Below are 16,646 nucleotides of genomic sequence, written 5' to 3' on the forward strand. Positions count from 1 at the left end.
AAGCTGAATGCAGCCTCTCACAACGCCAGCTGGTACACTGATACAGATGGGCTTCTAAACACTCACCTAGAGGGGGAAGCCTGTACCACAAGGGGCCTGCCCTCCAGGAAATTCTGTTTTGGGGGGATATATACAGGGTCTGGCACAAATAATGCCCCTTTTAATCACAAAATCTTTTATTACAAAATCAAAAGCATGTAATTCTATGACATAACAATATGACACTCAAGCACACTATATGACATTTTAGGTGAAATGTTCAAATTAAAACTATAAAGTATTACACCCATATTATTGTCCTACCAACCACATTCAAGCAGGCCTTACTTCTGCAGGACCCAGTATATCACAACTTATTTATTCATTCATCCATTTGATGGATACTTTGGTTGTTTCCATGTCTTGGCTATTGTGAATAATGCTACTTTAAACATGGGGGTGGAGATATCTTTTTGAGTTAGTGTTTTCATTTCCTTTGGATATATTCCCATGTCCAGCTTTTTAAAACAGTCTGTGGTCGAAGGGTTGGTTTATATTATCTAATTTGTTATTACCAAAAGCAGAAGGTCTCCATCCTTGGTCACATTTAAAAAATTGTTAACATAGAGAGTTTTGAACATACACAAAACAGACTACTGTAATGAACCCCCATGTATCCACCATGCAGTTACAATAACCATCAACCCTCAGCCAGTTCTGCTCCATATACATTCCTGTCCACTCTCCCCAGCCTCTATTATTGTGAAGCACATTTCAGATATCACATTAACTCATTTGTAAATATTTTAGTATGTAGCCCTAAAAGATAAGGATTATGTTTAAAGATTATGTTTTAATAAAACATAACCACAAAACTAGTATCAACATCTAAATAATAACAATAATTCTTTAAAACAAAAAATCTTTAGTCAATGTTCAAATTACTTTGCTACCTTTTAGTGCAATTGTACTCAGCAATGAGCCTGTATAGATACTTTGCTCCTGAATGTTTACTATAGAGATTCTACAGTGCAGTTATGAAGACACTTTCTGATTTGGTCAGTGAGCAGTCATAAAATTTGCTTTCATGTCCTCAGGCAAGTCTCCACCTGTCTAAATCTTCCCCATTCTGCAGCTGCCAAATTCAAGTCTGCCCTCCCCCAGGAAGCCTCCCCTGACCACCTCTCTGATCCACTACCTAGCTCCTGTGGCATGTGGCCAGACTGTCGTGTATGGTGTCACTTCTCATGCTTGTAACCTGTGGGGAAGACAGGGTCACGTGTGCTGTATTTTTGTGTGACAAACTGAGTCTGCCATGTTGTAGGAAGATAGTCCCTGTATAGTTCAAGAATTTAGTGAGGGCCAAATGAAGTAATATATGAGAACTTTTTTTATAACCTACATAGTAAAATTGTAAGGGATTTTGTTGTTGTTTACTTGTTGTTGGCATAAAAGCGGTATGAATTAGTCTTAGACTATGATCTCTGTGAGGGCAGAGACCCACGTTCCCAGAGCCTATCACAATGCCTAACAGTAGGCTTCCAATAAATATTTGTTGATTTAATTTATTATCCGAAGGATTTAGCAAGTTTCCTCATATCTATTAAATAATATAAAATGGAAATGATAAAGTTAAAGACCTACAGGAAAAGGTTAAACTTTACCAAAAAATTTTATTTGATTTTTTTCTCCTTCACAAATCTGATAGGTTTATCTCAACATGTAGTTACCAACTATAAGCAAGTAATTCAACTCTTGGAGGAGGGAATAGCAAACAGGTAACAGATTTGTTTGTCCCTGTCATTCTTTGCAGCCTCATTTTCCAGTCCTGTGTTCTCCTACCTCTTTGGCATGTGTGCGGTGCCTGTCTCTGCAGCTCCCCACGTTCATAGTCAGGAGGCCTTTCTCAGACCAGTGATGTACCCACAGTAAGCTGCACTGATTTAAGATTTAGGAATCTTCTCACTAATAATGAGATGGTCTTAAACTAAAGAATTATTGACTTAGATTTAGATGGAGGGAAGGCTCTCCTGACTTCACATTGGAATGAATTTCTAAGGGAGACTGTTAATTCCATCTGGTTTAAGTTTGACCTTGACATAATTCCAGATCTCATTTCAAAGGTCTTTCTGGGACCATGAGATTAATATTCTATGTTTAATCACAGCTTTCTCTGTCTTCGAGGCTTCTTCTCCAACAAGTTCTTTACCTCCCTTTGTCTTATTTAATAAGTCTGTCTTTCCAGGCTGAGTGTTCTTTAGTATTTCCCTTTTCAAATGTGATTTTTGTTTCTGTTGCTTAAAAAAAGTTCTAATGTAGTTTAACATGAAGATACATTACCTTTTACTCTCAGATATCAGTAACTAGAGCACTGCTGCTGCCCCCATTGGCTGCTCTCCTAGGTGTACTGGACTAAGTACGGATGCTTCATGATTCTCATCTGTGATCCTCAGCACTAACATTCTTGTGTTAGATCCTCAGAGACTTGCCGTGCATAAACAATGCTCATTCTGATTTTCTTGCCTTGTATACACAGAATCACAGCAGCCACCCATGTTCATGAGGCCAGCAGCAGATCCCATGCCATCTTCACTATCCACTACACTCAGGTGGGTTACTTCTTATACTTGGTTAGATTTCTTCCTTTCCTTGTCCCTTTTGACTTCATCCATTTACAGGTCTATTAAGCTGTGTACCTAGAAAGGGTAGAGGCATTTAATAAGACTAATCAAAATATCTTCTACTTACATTTTACTTTTAACATTTCAAAGCACTTTTATATCTATGTGATCAGTATGGCCATTTAAAACAAAAAGCAAGAATGAAGTAAAACAAGCATTAAAATGAATGAGTAAAAGATTCACTTCTATTACGATAGAGTTAAAAAGTCAATAAATCCTGTCCCCAAAAAGCAGCTGTAAAGCTGGACAAAACTGTGCAAAGCAACCATATAATGAACTAAGAAGGCTATATTCAAGAAAACTACAGAATTGCAAGTAAGAACAGCTCAAATGTATAGTATATTGTCTTGGACTGCTCCCATCCCTCTTCACCCCCAATCTCTGTCAATGAGGCAGTTCGATCAGGGGAGGGAAGGTTATGCGAACCAGCAGTTTCGTTGCTGCCACTCCCAGAGGTGCTGATTGGAGCACTGTCAGCTAAAATGGTCATCTCAGTGGTAAGTGAATGAGGAGGGCCAGTGGCTACGTTAGCTTGTGATTGGGGTCTGTTTCAGGCAAGAAATGAACTGGCAGATTATCTGGGGATTTAACAGGGGTTCAGAGAGATGACACAGCCATAGGGGCTTTTGATGAGATCCTCTCATACCCTGAGGAACCAAAGCTGTGCACACACAGTAGAGACTAAGTGGGCTCAAGCCAGCCATGCAGCCCTGACTTGGCAGAATCTACACATGTGTACAGAGGAGACACAAGAGGGCCCTGTGGCTAGTGGATGATGGGGTGAACTTAAAAACTGCTAGAACTTTTCATTTATTCCCTAGCTCACACATAGATCCATCAACAGAGAAGAAGTCTTGTTGGCTCAAGGTGTTTGGTTACAACTTCTGACCGATCTTTGGCTGGACACTAAGCTGTGTAGACACAGGTTGGCCCCTAAGAAGCCAAGCTTACAACTGAAAATGACTATGGAAAAAAACTGCAGAGAATGCTTTGGCTGCATATTGTGGGGGAGACAGATTTTAAAGATTTAGTCCAGGCAAGTTACCAAACAAAACAACCAACACTACCACCCTCAATAAGAAAAAATCAGAATCCAGAGTTTTTACAGTATATTATCTAAAATATTTAGTATTCAACCAAAAATGATTAGACATAGAAAAGCAAACATGAAAGTGTGAACCATGCTTAAGAAAAAAATCAGCCAATAAAAACTGACTCTAAGTGCCCCAGATGTTGGATTTAGCATACAACAACTCCAAAGCAGCTAATATAAATGCGTTTAAAGAACTGAAAGAAATGATTTTAAATAATTAAAGGAAAGCCCTTACTGGTGTGGTTCAGTGGGTTGGGCATTGTCCTGCAAAGTGAAATGTTGCCGGTTCAATTCCCAGTTGGGGCACATGCCTGGGTTGGGATTCTTATCCTGTGGGGGTGCACGCAAGCAGCAACCAATTGATGTTTCTCTCTCACATCAGCATTTCTCTCCTTCTCTTTCTCCCTCCTCTACCCGCCTCTAAAGTAAATAAAACCTTAACAAAAGAATGAAAGGAAAGCATGATGACAATGACTTTAGGGAATTTTGCTAAAATGATATAAATTATATTCTTAAATGGGGATTAGAATCCAAATGTACAATAATCGAAATGAAAAATTCATGGTAGAACTCAACAGCAGATTTGAGATGGCAGAAGAATTTGAAGAAGACAAGTAAAATATGAAGAAGAATGAACAGAGACACTCAGACCTGGGGAACAGAGTCAGGTCTGCCAACATCAGTGTAATGGGAATTCCAGAGAGAGAGAACAGGGAATAGTCATAAGAGAACTTTGAAATATAATGGACAAAAAAATCCCCAAATTTGTTCAAAATCATTAATCTACAGATCTAAGATGCTTAAGAACTGCAAGTAAAATAAACCCAAAGAAAGAGCCATGCCCAGACTCATCACAGTCAAACTTTTGAATGAGAAAGGGAAACTCTTGAAAGCAGCTGGAGAAAAATGACTCACAATGTACAGGAGAACAATTATGTGATTAATGGCTGACTTGTCATCAGAAACATTGGACCCGAGAAAATAGACTGATGAAAAAAATAAAGCTGTCAACCAAGATTTATATTGCAGCAAAACTAGCTTTCAAAAGTGGAGATGAAATAAGAACATTCCTACATTGAATAAAGAAAAAAAAGACAGAATTATTGTGAGCAGCCCTACCTTACAAGAACACTAAATGAAATATTTCAGACTGAAATAAAGTGGTGTAGTCTTTCTCATTTCCTTTAATGTCATTAAAATAATAAAATTGTATACAACAATAATATAATGCTATATTACTGTACATCATATATATATACTCACACACACATTGTCCTACTTGTGACTAACAGCATAAAGTAGTGAGCAGAAAAAGAAGATATATTAGATTAAAGTTTCTATATTCTAGTTAGAAATAAGTTAGTATTATTTTGAAGTCAATCATGGTAAGTTAAGATGCATATTCTGATATGGAGAGCAAAAGTAGCACTAAGAAAGTAGCTCAAGATTGTAATTTTAAAATCAGGAATTAAAATAGTACACTAAAAATACTTATTTAACATTCAGAAGGCAGAGAAAGAACACAAAGACAAAACATCATGAATCATACAGAAAATAAAGAGAAAAACAACAGATATGATTCTGGCCAGATAAATAATTACACTAAGTGTAAGTGGATGAGGGTACAAATTATCAGAGTAAAAGCAAGACCCAAGTATATGCTGTCTGCAAAAAACACTCCTTAGATTCAAAGATACAAATAGGTTGAAAGTAAAAGGATGGAAAAAGATACACCATATAAATAATAGTCATAAGAGAGCAAGAGTACGTTATTAGTATCAGACAAAAAAAATTTTAAGACAAGTATGAGAGAGATATTTCATAATGATAAAGGGTTTATACATCAAGAAGATACAGTAATTTTAAATGTATGTCCTATGAACACTAGAGACCCAAAATGCAAAAGGAAAAATTTACAGAATTGAAAAGAAAAATAAACAGGCAATTCAATAACAATAGTTGGAGATTTCAATGATCCACTTTGAAAATTGGTAGAACAACTAGAAAAAAATCAGTAAGGATATAGATTTGAGCAACATTACCAACCAACGTGACCTTACATGTAAAGACTCCTCCACTTAACATCCATAGAACATGCATTTCCAAGTGCACATAGAACATTCTCTAGGATAAACCATGCACAGCACAAAGCTAAGCAATCAAGCTAGCCTGGCATTAACAGTAAGATAGATAAATAGGTCAGTGGAACAGACAGAAGGGAGTCCAAAACAGACCCGCACACGTATAAGCAACTGTCTTTTAACAAAGTGGTAAAAACAATTCAATAATGTCTAGCCTTTTCAACAAATAGCAGTAGGACAATTGAATATCCATATATTTAAAAGAAAAAACTAAAACAAGACAGTTTTGATCCATACTTTGTACTTACCTAAAAATTAACTCAAACTGCATCATTGGCATAAATGTAAAACACACTATTAATCTTGTAGAGGATAATATGGGACAACCTTCGTGATCTTAGGCAAAGTTTTTTTTTTTTTAAGATATGACACTAACATTACAAATTGAACAAAAGAACAAATTGAAATTTGGAAGTGTTTAAAATTTAAAACTTCTGTTCTTTGATATACACTATTAGAGAGTATATTAGTATATTAGTCTTGAAACATGCAGTACCTGAGTGCTTAGTCAGGGGCACTGACCTCTTTTCCCTTAGATTGTCAGATTTTTTTTTAAAAAGTGACAACAGTTAACACAACAATAGCCACTCAGTGTGAATAAATCAAAATTATATTTTTTGTCAGGTTGGCAAAAAAAAATATTTTTTGGTATGCCACAGAATTTTAGTAATTAGTTTGTGTGTCCCATGACACAAAAAAGGTTGAGAATTGCTGCCCTAGCCAGTTAGCCTGATGTGACTCGGGTTAACGAGAGACAAGCCAAACCTCCACAGGGGCCCAGCCTGCTGTGAGAGTCAGAGTCCCCTGGAGGGGACTGGGTGATTTGCCTGCTAAATTGTACTGAAATTCTTTGTGCCCTGAAAATTGTGCTCAGAGGACATTGCAGGGATTTGCCCCATTTTTCTGTGGAAGCCTTGCTCATATTTTTAGTGGAGTAACTACCCTGAACTTACTGATTGTATCTGTCGGATATTGAGATCTCATCTGGTACATCCGAATACAGATTTTTTTGAATGAGCTGGCTAAAAAGTCCAAAATGTCACCTTGGTTAGGAGGGTGTCTAAGGGGGAAAGAAACTACGTCCTTCCAACTGGTAAGCTTTAAATGTATTTTCTACCTTAGGCAGTTCTGGAGAACAACCTCCCCTCTGAAATCTCCAGCAAGATCAACCTTGTGGACCTAGCAGGCAGGTAATTAGGATTTCAAAGCCAAGGGGGAATGACTTCTTGGCAATGACCTTGTTCTTGTGCATTTTATAGGAAATAAACCTGTTCCAACCTTTTCATATTTCATTAATCCTGAGGAAATTACAAAAGAAACACATTCGTTGAATGCTAAATTAAGAAATTATAGCTTCTAGGAGTCAAAAGTTCCATGCCAGGGGTTCTCAGTCTTAGCTGTCCATTAAAATCACTAGGGTCTTTTGAAATTCCCAGTGCCTAGGCTGCACATTAAACTAAAGCTATGCTAATATAATTATTGTAAATGAGTATTACGTGTAGCTGAAAGCACTACACGTAATACTCTGGCAGCCAAAATAAAAACAAGTGTGATGAATTGTTTGATTTTTAATGCTTGAGAAGCAGAAGAATGACAGTTCATTACAAGATGGTAACTTTTTTTTTCTGGAGTCCAAGTCTGAAAGGAGTTTATTATGTGGGTCTTTCCATGATGTGTAGCATTAATGGGTAGTACCTTTGAGCAATATCGTAAGGATAGTGTTGCCTTGTTTGCTTTTGTTTTTCCGTTTTTCTGACTGTTTTAGTGAAAGAGCCGACCCCAGTTACTGTAAGGACCGGATTACGGAAGGAGCCAATATCAACAAGTCCCTTGTGACTCTAGGAATCGTCATCTCCACCTTAGGTAATTGGCCGGTGATGGGCCATCAGAGAGGGAGGGGGCTTTGGAGAGTAACTCATGCATTTTCCTTTTGTCGAAATGGGGTAGATGCAAGGTCCTTTGTGATATAGTTTACCTTCTGGTTTGGGGCATCAAAATGGATATTTATCTGTGTTTTAGAACACAACTTGGCCATCATCCCTGTACTCTCATTTGAGAAAGGAGACTACAAAATTGGCTCAAATATTCCATGTCCTGAGTCCAAAGTCTAATTCAGGGCGCAAAGCTTAAGCATCCTGTCACATGCAGAAACAGATTAAGGAGTGTGGTACTTCAGTCTGTACTTTCCAACCCTTGTTTTCTTTTCATGCATTTGTGTCAATTTCTTTTTTCTTCCACTTTTATTATGTTTTGTCTTTTAAGCCCAGAACTCTCAAGTTTTCAGCAGCTGCCAGAGCCTCAACAGTGTGACCAGCACCGGTGGTGACAGCGGGATCCCTGGCGCTCCTGGGACCAGTGGTGGAGGGGGTCCCTCCCGGAGGCAGTCTTACATCCCGTACCGGGACTCCGTGTTGACCTGGCTGCTGAAGGACAGCCTTGGAGGCAACTCCAAAACCATCATGGTTGCCAGTGAGTGCTGTGCTGGGGCTGGTTCTGTGTTGGGACTGGCACTGTGCCTCAGAGAGAGGGCCGTGGCCCCCCATTTCGTCACGGGTCTCTTAGAGGGCTTGGCTTGTTGTTTAACTTTCTCCTTGTACCTCAGCTGTGTCTCCTGCACACACTAGCTACAGTGAGACCATGAGCACGCTGAGGTATGCCTCCAACGCCAAGAACATCATCAACAAGCCACGGGTAAATGAGGTGAGACCTTCGCCTGAAGTCCTGACCTGTTATACTTTACACAAACCTCTCCCTGTTTTATTCCCCTCATTGATGTCTTTCTTTTTGTGCTCGCCCCAACTTGCCAAACTTGTTTTCTGAATGATAAGGGAGTGAAATTCTTCTAGTGTTATACTCTTCTCTCATATCTCTACTGACTTCATCTATAACCTTTTATGAATAATTTATTTTAGATATTTCTCTAAGACCATTCCTCCTAACATCCTTGGTGTACTATTGTCACTCAAAGACAAAATTATTTTAAAATTTCTGTATTTACTAATTTTATTCCGAGTTTATGTTGACGTATGCTTATATTTTTTTCTATGCTAATTGTCATTATGCCTCTCTTTTGGGCTGAAAGAGGCATGTAGTAAATTCATTAGTTTTGAATGCTCAATAATAATGAGAATATTCCAAAAATTCCTTACCTGCTTTGTAATGTCAGTGACTGGTTGTAGAGCAGGGATTGAAACCAGTGGCTGGACAGGTCTAGCCCATCTACGGACTACTTTAAAAGGCAGTGGAATTAGACACTAAGCTTAGTCACCACACCAAGAGGTTAGCACCTGCTGTCTGTGCACGCCCCGCCTTCGTGTCACCTGCCTGCCCTCCTGCTGTAGGACAGTGACTCAGACTTCAGTGGGCGGCCGAACCTCCTGGAGGTTCATTAAACCACAGCTGGGCCCCAGCCCTCAAGAGTTTCTGACTCAGTAGGTGCTGGGTAGGGACAGAACTTGTATTTCTGACAAGTTGTTAGTCCTGGGACCACATTTAGGAAGACTGCCCCAGAAGGTACTCCAAAGGAGTGATCTACTTCTTCCAAGCTAATTGCACATAGCATCTCATAGCTGTTTGGAGCCTGCTATCCGTCAGTGGTGACTGCGTTCTCTGTGTTTCAGGATGCAAACGTAAAGTTGATCCGAGAACTCAGGGAAGAGATTAGAAGACTGAAAGCCTTGCTGCTGAGCTTCGAACTGGTACGCAGGCAGCCAGAATGAGTGTGTGTTCGAGCCCCTTTTCTCCTGCGTAGACTCGAAGCCCAGCTTTGCTGTATTCTCAGTGAAGTGACACCGGTGGAGCAGGGGCAGGTGCAAAGGCAGGAAGGGGATTACTCTGATTTCCTGTGTAGCTTCAGGTGGGGTGGACATCCCCTCACTACATTATCTCTCATCCAAAGGGCATTTGCCCATCTGGCCCTTATTCCGTGTGTGGGCAGATATGGGAATGGGCTCCTCCAGAAAAAGTTCTTTGAATTCACCTTCTTTGTGTCACTCTGAGCCCAAACACTTAGACTTCTGATTTGTTTATGATTTTAAAGATAAAGACTTCCCCTTGTCTGCACCTTGTCTTCCCTCACAAGAGTAAGGGTGGGGCCCGCTGAGTACATCTCTCTCTTTGTGCAGAGAAACTTCAATGAGGAGAAGGACAGAAACCTGCAGGAGCTGGTCCTCCAGAATGAATCGAAGGTGGGTGTGTGGGGTGGGCCCAGCTGTGCTTCACACCACCCTTTGACATTCCCAGGCCAGGGCTGCTCCCTCGACAGGACAGAGGGGTTCTGTCCAATTTACAGACAGTTTTTGCCGCCATTGAGTTTCGAATGGGGATTCATTTGTCTGGAGGGCTGTTGACCAGCCTTCTGACTATTCTGTTTTCTCAAAAATTCATGGTAACTCCCTTTGGATAGTGACAATAGCTTAGAAAATAAAACATACTTTCCAATCAGTAAATCAACTGCCCAACATGCATTCACTGAGCACCAGATAGCTCATGATGCTGCAAAAGACACAGTGTAGTCCCTGTCTGCAAGCGGCTTGCAGTAGAGTTGGAAACACATTTAGAGAATGGTTAAATGCAATAAACCATATGAGTTAGATGAAAGAGCTTAGAGAAGGAAGGAAGAAAGCATGATGGCTTGGAATTTTCAGGGCAGGCATTATATTGCTGGAGCGGAAAGTTAGACATCTTGAACTAGACCTTGATGATAGTAGCTTGTTAGGTATGTGGAAGGGGTAAGGAATTCGGGGCGAGAGAGGGGAGCATAAGCGAAGGCATGGGACTGAGAGAATGAACTGGTGTGGGAAGGCCATGGGGCAGCTCACAGTGGGAGGAAGACTAGGCTGGCTGGAGTGGGTACTCTGGGTAGAGAGTAGTGGAGGTAAGACAAGGGCCATGTGAGGAGTTTTGAACTTGACATAAACAGGATTGACCACAGCTTCCTGAACCAGGTCAGTGACATAATAAAGGAGGGCAGTGGGGAAACTAATATGACGTTGTCTGCAGGGTGGGTTGAAGGGAGGGAAACCTGGAAGCAGAGAGACCACCCAGGAAAGGGACTGCTGTCGTGACCCTGTGAGAGCAAGGACGGGGCATTTGGGGAGATTAGATTAAATGCTGATTCCCAGAGACACTTGAAAGAAGTGGCAGGCATTATTTGGTGACAGGTTAGATTTAGATCTTGCAACCAAAGGTCTCGATTTCCAATCTTCTATTATATCATCCTATGTGTTATTAAAGTCTATGTGTTATTAAAGTATCTGGCTACGTCAACGTTTTGTTACCCAAACTAAACTCTAGGACTATATTCAGAAGTTTCTCAATTCTGTGTTTAACCATACGTTCTGATTTGGCGTTCAGAAAACATCACACCTCTATACATAAGAGATGAAGTGGAAAAGTCAAAATCATCCCAGGCTTATGGTTGTATTACACAGGCTGGCAGAATTCAGGTGGAGTGGAACCTGCCACTTGCTGGCCTTATGACCTTAGGCAGTCTCGGGGACAGCAAAGCCAGCCAGAGGGGAGGTGTGTTCAGCAGTGCCTCCAGGCTGCTGTGCAGGTCGGTCAGTCTGTAAGTCAGCGTGACCCACCTCTCACCTCTGCTGCGTCCCAGTCTCAATAATTATGACATTAAAAATAATGTTTGTAGGGTACCTAAACTTGGCATAGTTTTTTCCTCCTTAAGTATTCCATTTGTGAGAGCAGTATTTAGTTGAATCCAGGTTCTTTTCCTGGGTTTCCCAGTTCTTCCATTTCCAGGATAATAAGCTTCCTGCCTAGGCATGAATTTCCACCATAAGAAGGAAAAGGGACTCTGCATTCAATATTGTTTGTTTCATATCCTAGGTGGTCTTAAGGCTTCTAAGTCTTGGTATATTTATTTTTAAAACTCTGATCCTGATGCATTGTAAAGCTTCAGGATTTTATTATTGTGGTTGTTATTTTATTACTGTATGGTATTTCAGACCAGCTTCATATATTTCTCCCTGGGGAGACTCCTCTGGTGCTTTGTGGTCTTTGAACCACATACACACTCATACATTAGAGCTCAACGTGCTGCACTTGAGAAAAGTGTTAGGTCACAAAAGGATTCCCAGTATGGCTCTTGTAGAAGGCAGAGGGGAGAGGGGAATTATAGATGTCTAACATCTCAATCAGTTTTTAAAAATAACATTTATGGCCCTGGCTGGTGTGGCTCAATAGATTGAGCACCAGCCTGTCAACCAAAGGGTCTCCAGTTCGATTCCCAGTCAGGGCACATGCCTGGGTTGCGGGCCAGGTCCCCAATAGGGGGCACGTGAGAGGCAACCACACATTGCCGTTTCTCTCTCTCTTCCCTTCTCTAAAAATAAGTAAGTAAGTAAATAAATAAATAACATTTATGACATTTTTTCCAATAAAAAAACAATACATGCTTGTTGCAGAAAACTTTGAAAATAACATTTCTGGGGGATTTTCTATTTTTGAAAGTAACACTTGCTTCTTAAAGAAAACTTTAAAAACACAGAGTTCTCACAGAGGGGGTGCAAGGGTTCCTGTGGGGCTTTCAACAGTAACAGTGAGGAGGGTAAGGAAGTGATATGGGCGCAGGGAGGGAGCAGGCCAGGAGGACGTATGAACTTGGTCGGCTTCTCGTGCTGAGCCTCTGAGGGTGCCTCCTCCCTCTCTGCAGATAGACCGGCTGACCCAAGACTGGGTCCAGAAGTGGGATGAGTGGAAGGCCCTAGTGGAGCATTACAGAGTGGACATCAACAAGGGGAGGGCTGGGGTTGTCATCGACTCCAGCCTGCCACACCTGATGGCCTTGGAGGAGGACGTGCTCAGCACAGGCGTCGTACTCTATCACCTCAAGGTAAGTAGGCAGGGGCACTCCCTCTCTTGCTGAGGTACTGGCCGCAGAGGTCAAGGAGGGGAAAGCCAGGGGCAGCAGCTACACCTCAGTGAGCTTGACAGATGCTGCAGAGCCACCTTCAGGTTGCCCCCAGGAAACTGGGCCAGCCAACCAGTTGTGAGCTGTTTCGCTCTTGTGTGAATAGCGCAGAAAACTGGAAATCAGAACAATCATTTTTCTTTAGCTATGGCTACTATTGCTCTTATATAATTTGCTTTTATTCTCTGAGCCTTATCTTCTCATTTTAAAATGATAATGATGCTGCTTGTATTCCTTTTCTGGCTTCCCAAAACACAGGAATGCAGTCATGGAAGTGAAATCCTAACCTTAAAGCACCATTAGTACCTCTGAGCCGTGCCGTACAGGCTGCTCACAGATGGCTAAAGGGGGAATTGTCCATGACTAGGCTCACTGGGGAAAGAAGGGAGGAGAGAAAGCAGGTAAAGGAAGCCTAGAGAAAGCGTGGGGGAGAGTCCGAGGAGCTGGAGGGGCTGGGGGCATTGGGGACAAAGCATGACTTGCAGCCACCTAGAAAAAACAGAATGAAGTTAAGGCCTTCCACAAAGGACCTGTCTCCCTTGGCTCTTCATCATCTGGAGGCGAGGTCCTCACTTCTAAATGAAACTGTTTGAGAGTTAGTGACTCATGGTAGATAGAGTCTTATATCCTGCCCTCCCCAAGAATGTCCTGCTGTGGAAGGACAATCTCTACAGATGACAGAATATACTTTACATGGCCAAAATCCCTATGCTCACTGAAAACCCAGTCCTCATTCTCAGAATTGTCCCCTGCTGACATTTAAAAGGAACAGCATTTATGGGGGATATGTAATGCTGTTATTATCCTTGGAGAAATTAGACTCCTAGTGCTGTAGTGCATGTGGTAGTGAGATGTTAGAAAAGCCCACCATGTTTAGAAAGTCTTACCCTGGCTGGTGTAGCTCAGTGGATTGAGTGCCAGCCTGCAAACCAAAGGGTTGCTGGTTCGATTCCCAGTCAGGGCATATACCTGGGTTGTGGGCCAGGTCCCCAGCAGGGGGCACACAGGAGGCAACCACACATCGATGTTTCTCTCACTCTCTTTATCCCTCCCTTCCCCTCTCTCTAGAAATAAATAAAAAATAAAATCTTAAAAAAAAAAGTCTCTGTTCTTAGGATAAGCCCTGAGGGAGCTGTCAGAGACTGAGCCTCTCAGACAGAAAGCTAAAGAAGCTTATTTTCTGATACACAGAGTATAACTCTCAGTGAAAATGCCTCAGGCAGAAGGGGCCATTACCTTATCAACAGATCTAAATACCAAAGGCTGTGGATCCTTCAGATTGTTGGAACCACTGAGAAAGGTTGGAAGTCAGGAAGAGACCAGGTGGATTAAAATGGTCAGTATTTGAGTAGAATTGAGGTGATATATTGATTGTATGTGGAGTAAGTGGATGAAGCTAGAAATCAAGTGGTAGAGCTTGGGGTAAGTGCAGAGGGTGAAAGGTCATGGCCAGCCTCATCTGAATGTAGAAGTGCTGGCGTTCCTTGCTGATGCAGGGCACTCCCTGCTTGGCGCATTTCCAGTGAACCTGGGGGGGTGTTCCAAGTGGTGCTAATCCTGCCATTTTTGTACTGATTTCCCTCTTTTTATTTGTTTACACCTGGTTTGGGTAGTAGTATAACAGTAATACTCAAGATTCTGTTTTGTTTGTTTGTTTGCTGACTTGACTACAGACCTGGAACTAGTCCCTGGCAATGTGCTGGGAGCTGTTTCCCCTTGGGCCACCTCAGCAGGAACCTTGGGAGGGAGGGGGCCTGGAGAAAGGATGCATAGAGCACAGGTTACTGGTATCCTGGACTTGGTCCTCCTGAGTGCCTGTGTGCTGCTAACCTTCCTTGCATAAGAGGCAGAGGGGCAGCAACCACAGGCGCCTGTTCAGTCCCTGTTAAACAGATGCCATCATGTTTTTTGGTCATTTCTGCACTGCAGGTCTAGAAGTTGTGATAGGCTGTGGCCTTTATCCTTTGGGGAGGAATGTGCCTCTTCATCAGGGCTGACCCTGAACCCACATGAGGGGTCTTGACCCCTTTCCCTTGATCCTGTCTGGTGGTGCCTGGAGGCCAGTATCCATCGGTTGGTGTGACCCTTGTTGGCTGAGCAGAAAAGGCTGGGCTCTGGCCATCTGTGGGTATGTGTGCACAGGGGGCACAGAGCCTCATTCATCACTTTTAGGAGTCTTCCTTCTCACAGGCAGTTTTGGGGGCACTACAGAGATCACCCCTCTGGCTGCTAACAGTGAAGCCTAGTGTGGAACTCTGTCACCCTGTGAACCTCAGGTGGTGGGGAGGTGCTGTGCGCGTTGGAAGAGCAAGGCTCAGGACCCAGAAAGACCTGACATCTAGGCAGAGCTCTCCTATTTAGTTTGTGGGTTCCCTGGGCGTCTTGTCCCCTGTCAGCTTTAGATTCCTTGTCTATAAAAGGAGGATAATAACACCTACATTTTGGGTTGTTAAGGATTAAATAAGAGATGTCTGTAAAGCACTCGGCGCAGTGCCTGGGACATAGGGAGTGGTTATTCATTGGGTGGTAAGTACACATCTGAACCCAGCGTCTCTGTTGCCACGTTGCCACCTTCCCAGACAAGGCTTTGTGGTCCGAAATGCTGCAATCGAAGGCCAGAAGGCCTTGTCTTCTACTAACCTTGTGATTCATTTGTACTAACTCCCATTTCCCCCTCCTCTCTCGTACTCTCTTCCAGTCCTTTTTGATTCTAGATGTGCTTTTCTCCTATTCGTGTTTTACCCTTCTTACAATCTGGTGTCTGCTAAACTTCATCTGCGGACCAAGAAGGTAAAAATCCTGAGCTCCCATACACCTCCATAGAACACGTGTATCTGGGACTGCCTGGACCGAACTTGGGCCAGACGAACCTTAGCGCCTGGGAGAAAGCCATTCTGTGTGCCCGCTTCCTCAGACCAAAGAACCTCTGACTGACGGCCGTGGCTGTTCCCTAGCTTCAGGCTGTGGGAGTTTGCCAACCTTGTTGGACTTTGCCGAGATCTGATGCTGCTTTGTCACGTATTTTTTGCCCCCACCTTCTCAGGGTCTTCCTGGCTGCAGAGTGAGTGGGCGTCGCAGTCAGAATAGCCTGGACCACAGTGGAGAAGCTATGTGGACCAGCTGGGACGGGTTGGGGGGTGACGATGGTAACACTCAGTTGGGCAGACTCTCCTTTGGGGGCAGGGCAGTCTCCCTTTTTAAGCTCATTTAATTGGCTTTGTTTTTCCCTGTAGGAGGGGACAACAAAAATAGGAAGGATTGACTCAGAACAGGAACAGGACATTGGTGAGTGACCGAGCATGTGGTCTGGCAGTTTGTGGCAGGTACTCCTGCCTGACAGGTTTTTTCACAAGATGCCGGTGGTGCTCTGAGAGGAAAGGATCTCTGGAGTCCTAGGGGCTGTTCCCTTTGCTGCTAGGCTGGGGGACTACAGCTGTTGTCTGGGACACGATAGGAGGGGACCCACACGTGGGAGGACCCAGGTCTGGGTGGTTTCAGCTGGTGGCTCTTCCTCTTTTGTCAGGATATGAGACCTAGATGTGGATTCTGATCTCATGGGTAGAATGGAGGAGGTGTTTCCCTGGTCCGTGTCTCCACCCAGGTGACCCCCACCTTTCCTTAGTCTTGCAGGGTCAGTGGATTGAGAGAGACCACTGCACCATCACCAGTGCCTGTGGGGTCGTCGTTCTGCGGCCTGCCCAGGGCGCCCGCTGCACAGTCAACGGCCGGGAGGTCACTGCCTCCTGCCGTCTGACCCAAGGTAGGACTGTCCACAGCCCTGTTTATGCCGGGATGAGTGAGGGACCAGCTCCTGTCTCATGGGC

The 16,646-nt window shown here is 42.9% G+C and overlaps 1 protein-coding gene across 1 annotated transcript in view; it reads left to right on the top strand.

The window, feature by feature from the left end:
• The window catches only part of STARD9 (StAR related lipid transfer domain containing 9), a 116,630-nt gene that overhangs the window by 64,212 nt on the left and 35,772 nt on the right, over positions 1-16,646 (top strand). The window contains exons 8-18 of the mRNA XM_045822223.1: positions 1,688-1,757; positions 2,516-2,588; positions 7,017-7,084; positions 7,660-7,757; positions 8,157-8,363; positions 8,497-8,594; positions 9,515-9,592; positions 10,019-10,081; positions 12,565-12,744; positions 16,056-16,107; positions 16,445-16,582. Of these exons, the coding sequence (XP_045678179.1) occupies positions 1,688-1,757; positions 2,516-2,588; positions 7,017-7,084; positions 7,660-7,757; positions 8,157-8,363; positions 8,497-8,594; positions 9,515-9,592; positions 10,019-10,081; positions 12,565-12,744; positions 16,056-16,107; positions 16,445-16,582 (1,125 nt within the window). The remainder of the gene's footprint in view (positions 1-1,687; positions 1,758-2,515; positions 2,589-7,016; positions 7,085-7,659; positions 7,758-8,156; positions 8,364-8,496; positions 8,595-9,514; positions 9,593-10,018; positions 10,082-12,564; positions 12,745-16,055; positions 16,108-16,444; positions 16,583-16,646) is intronic.

Source organism: Phyllostomus hastatus, unplaced genomic scaffold (assembly GCF_019186645.2).
Source record: "Phyllostomus hastatus isolate PE091 unplaced genomic scaffold, TTU_PhHast_1.1 phas_scaffold_501, whole genome shotgun sequence".
Lineage (NCBI taxonomy): Eukaryota > Metazoa > Chordata > Mammalia > Chiroptera > Phyllostomidae > Phyllostomus > Phyllostomus hastatus.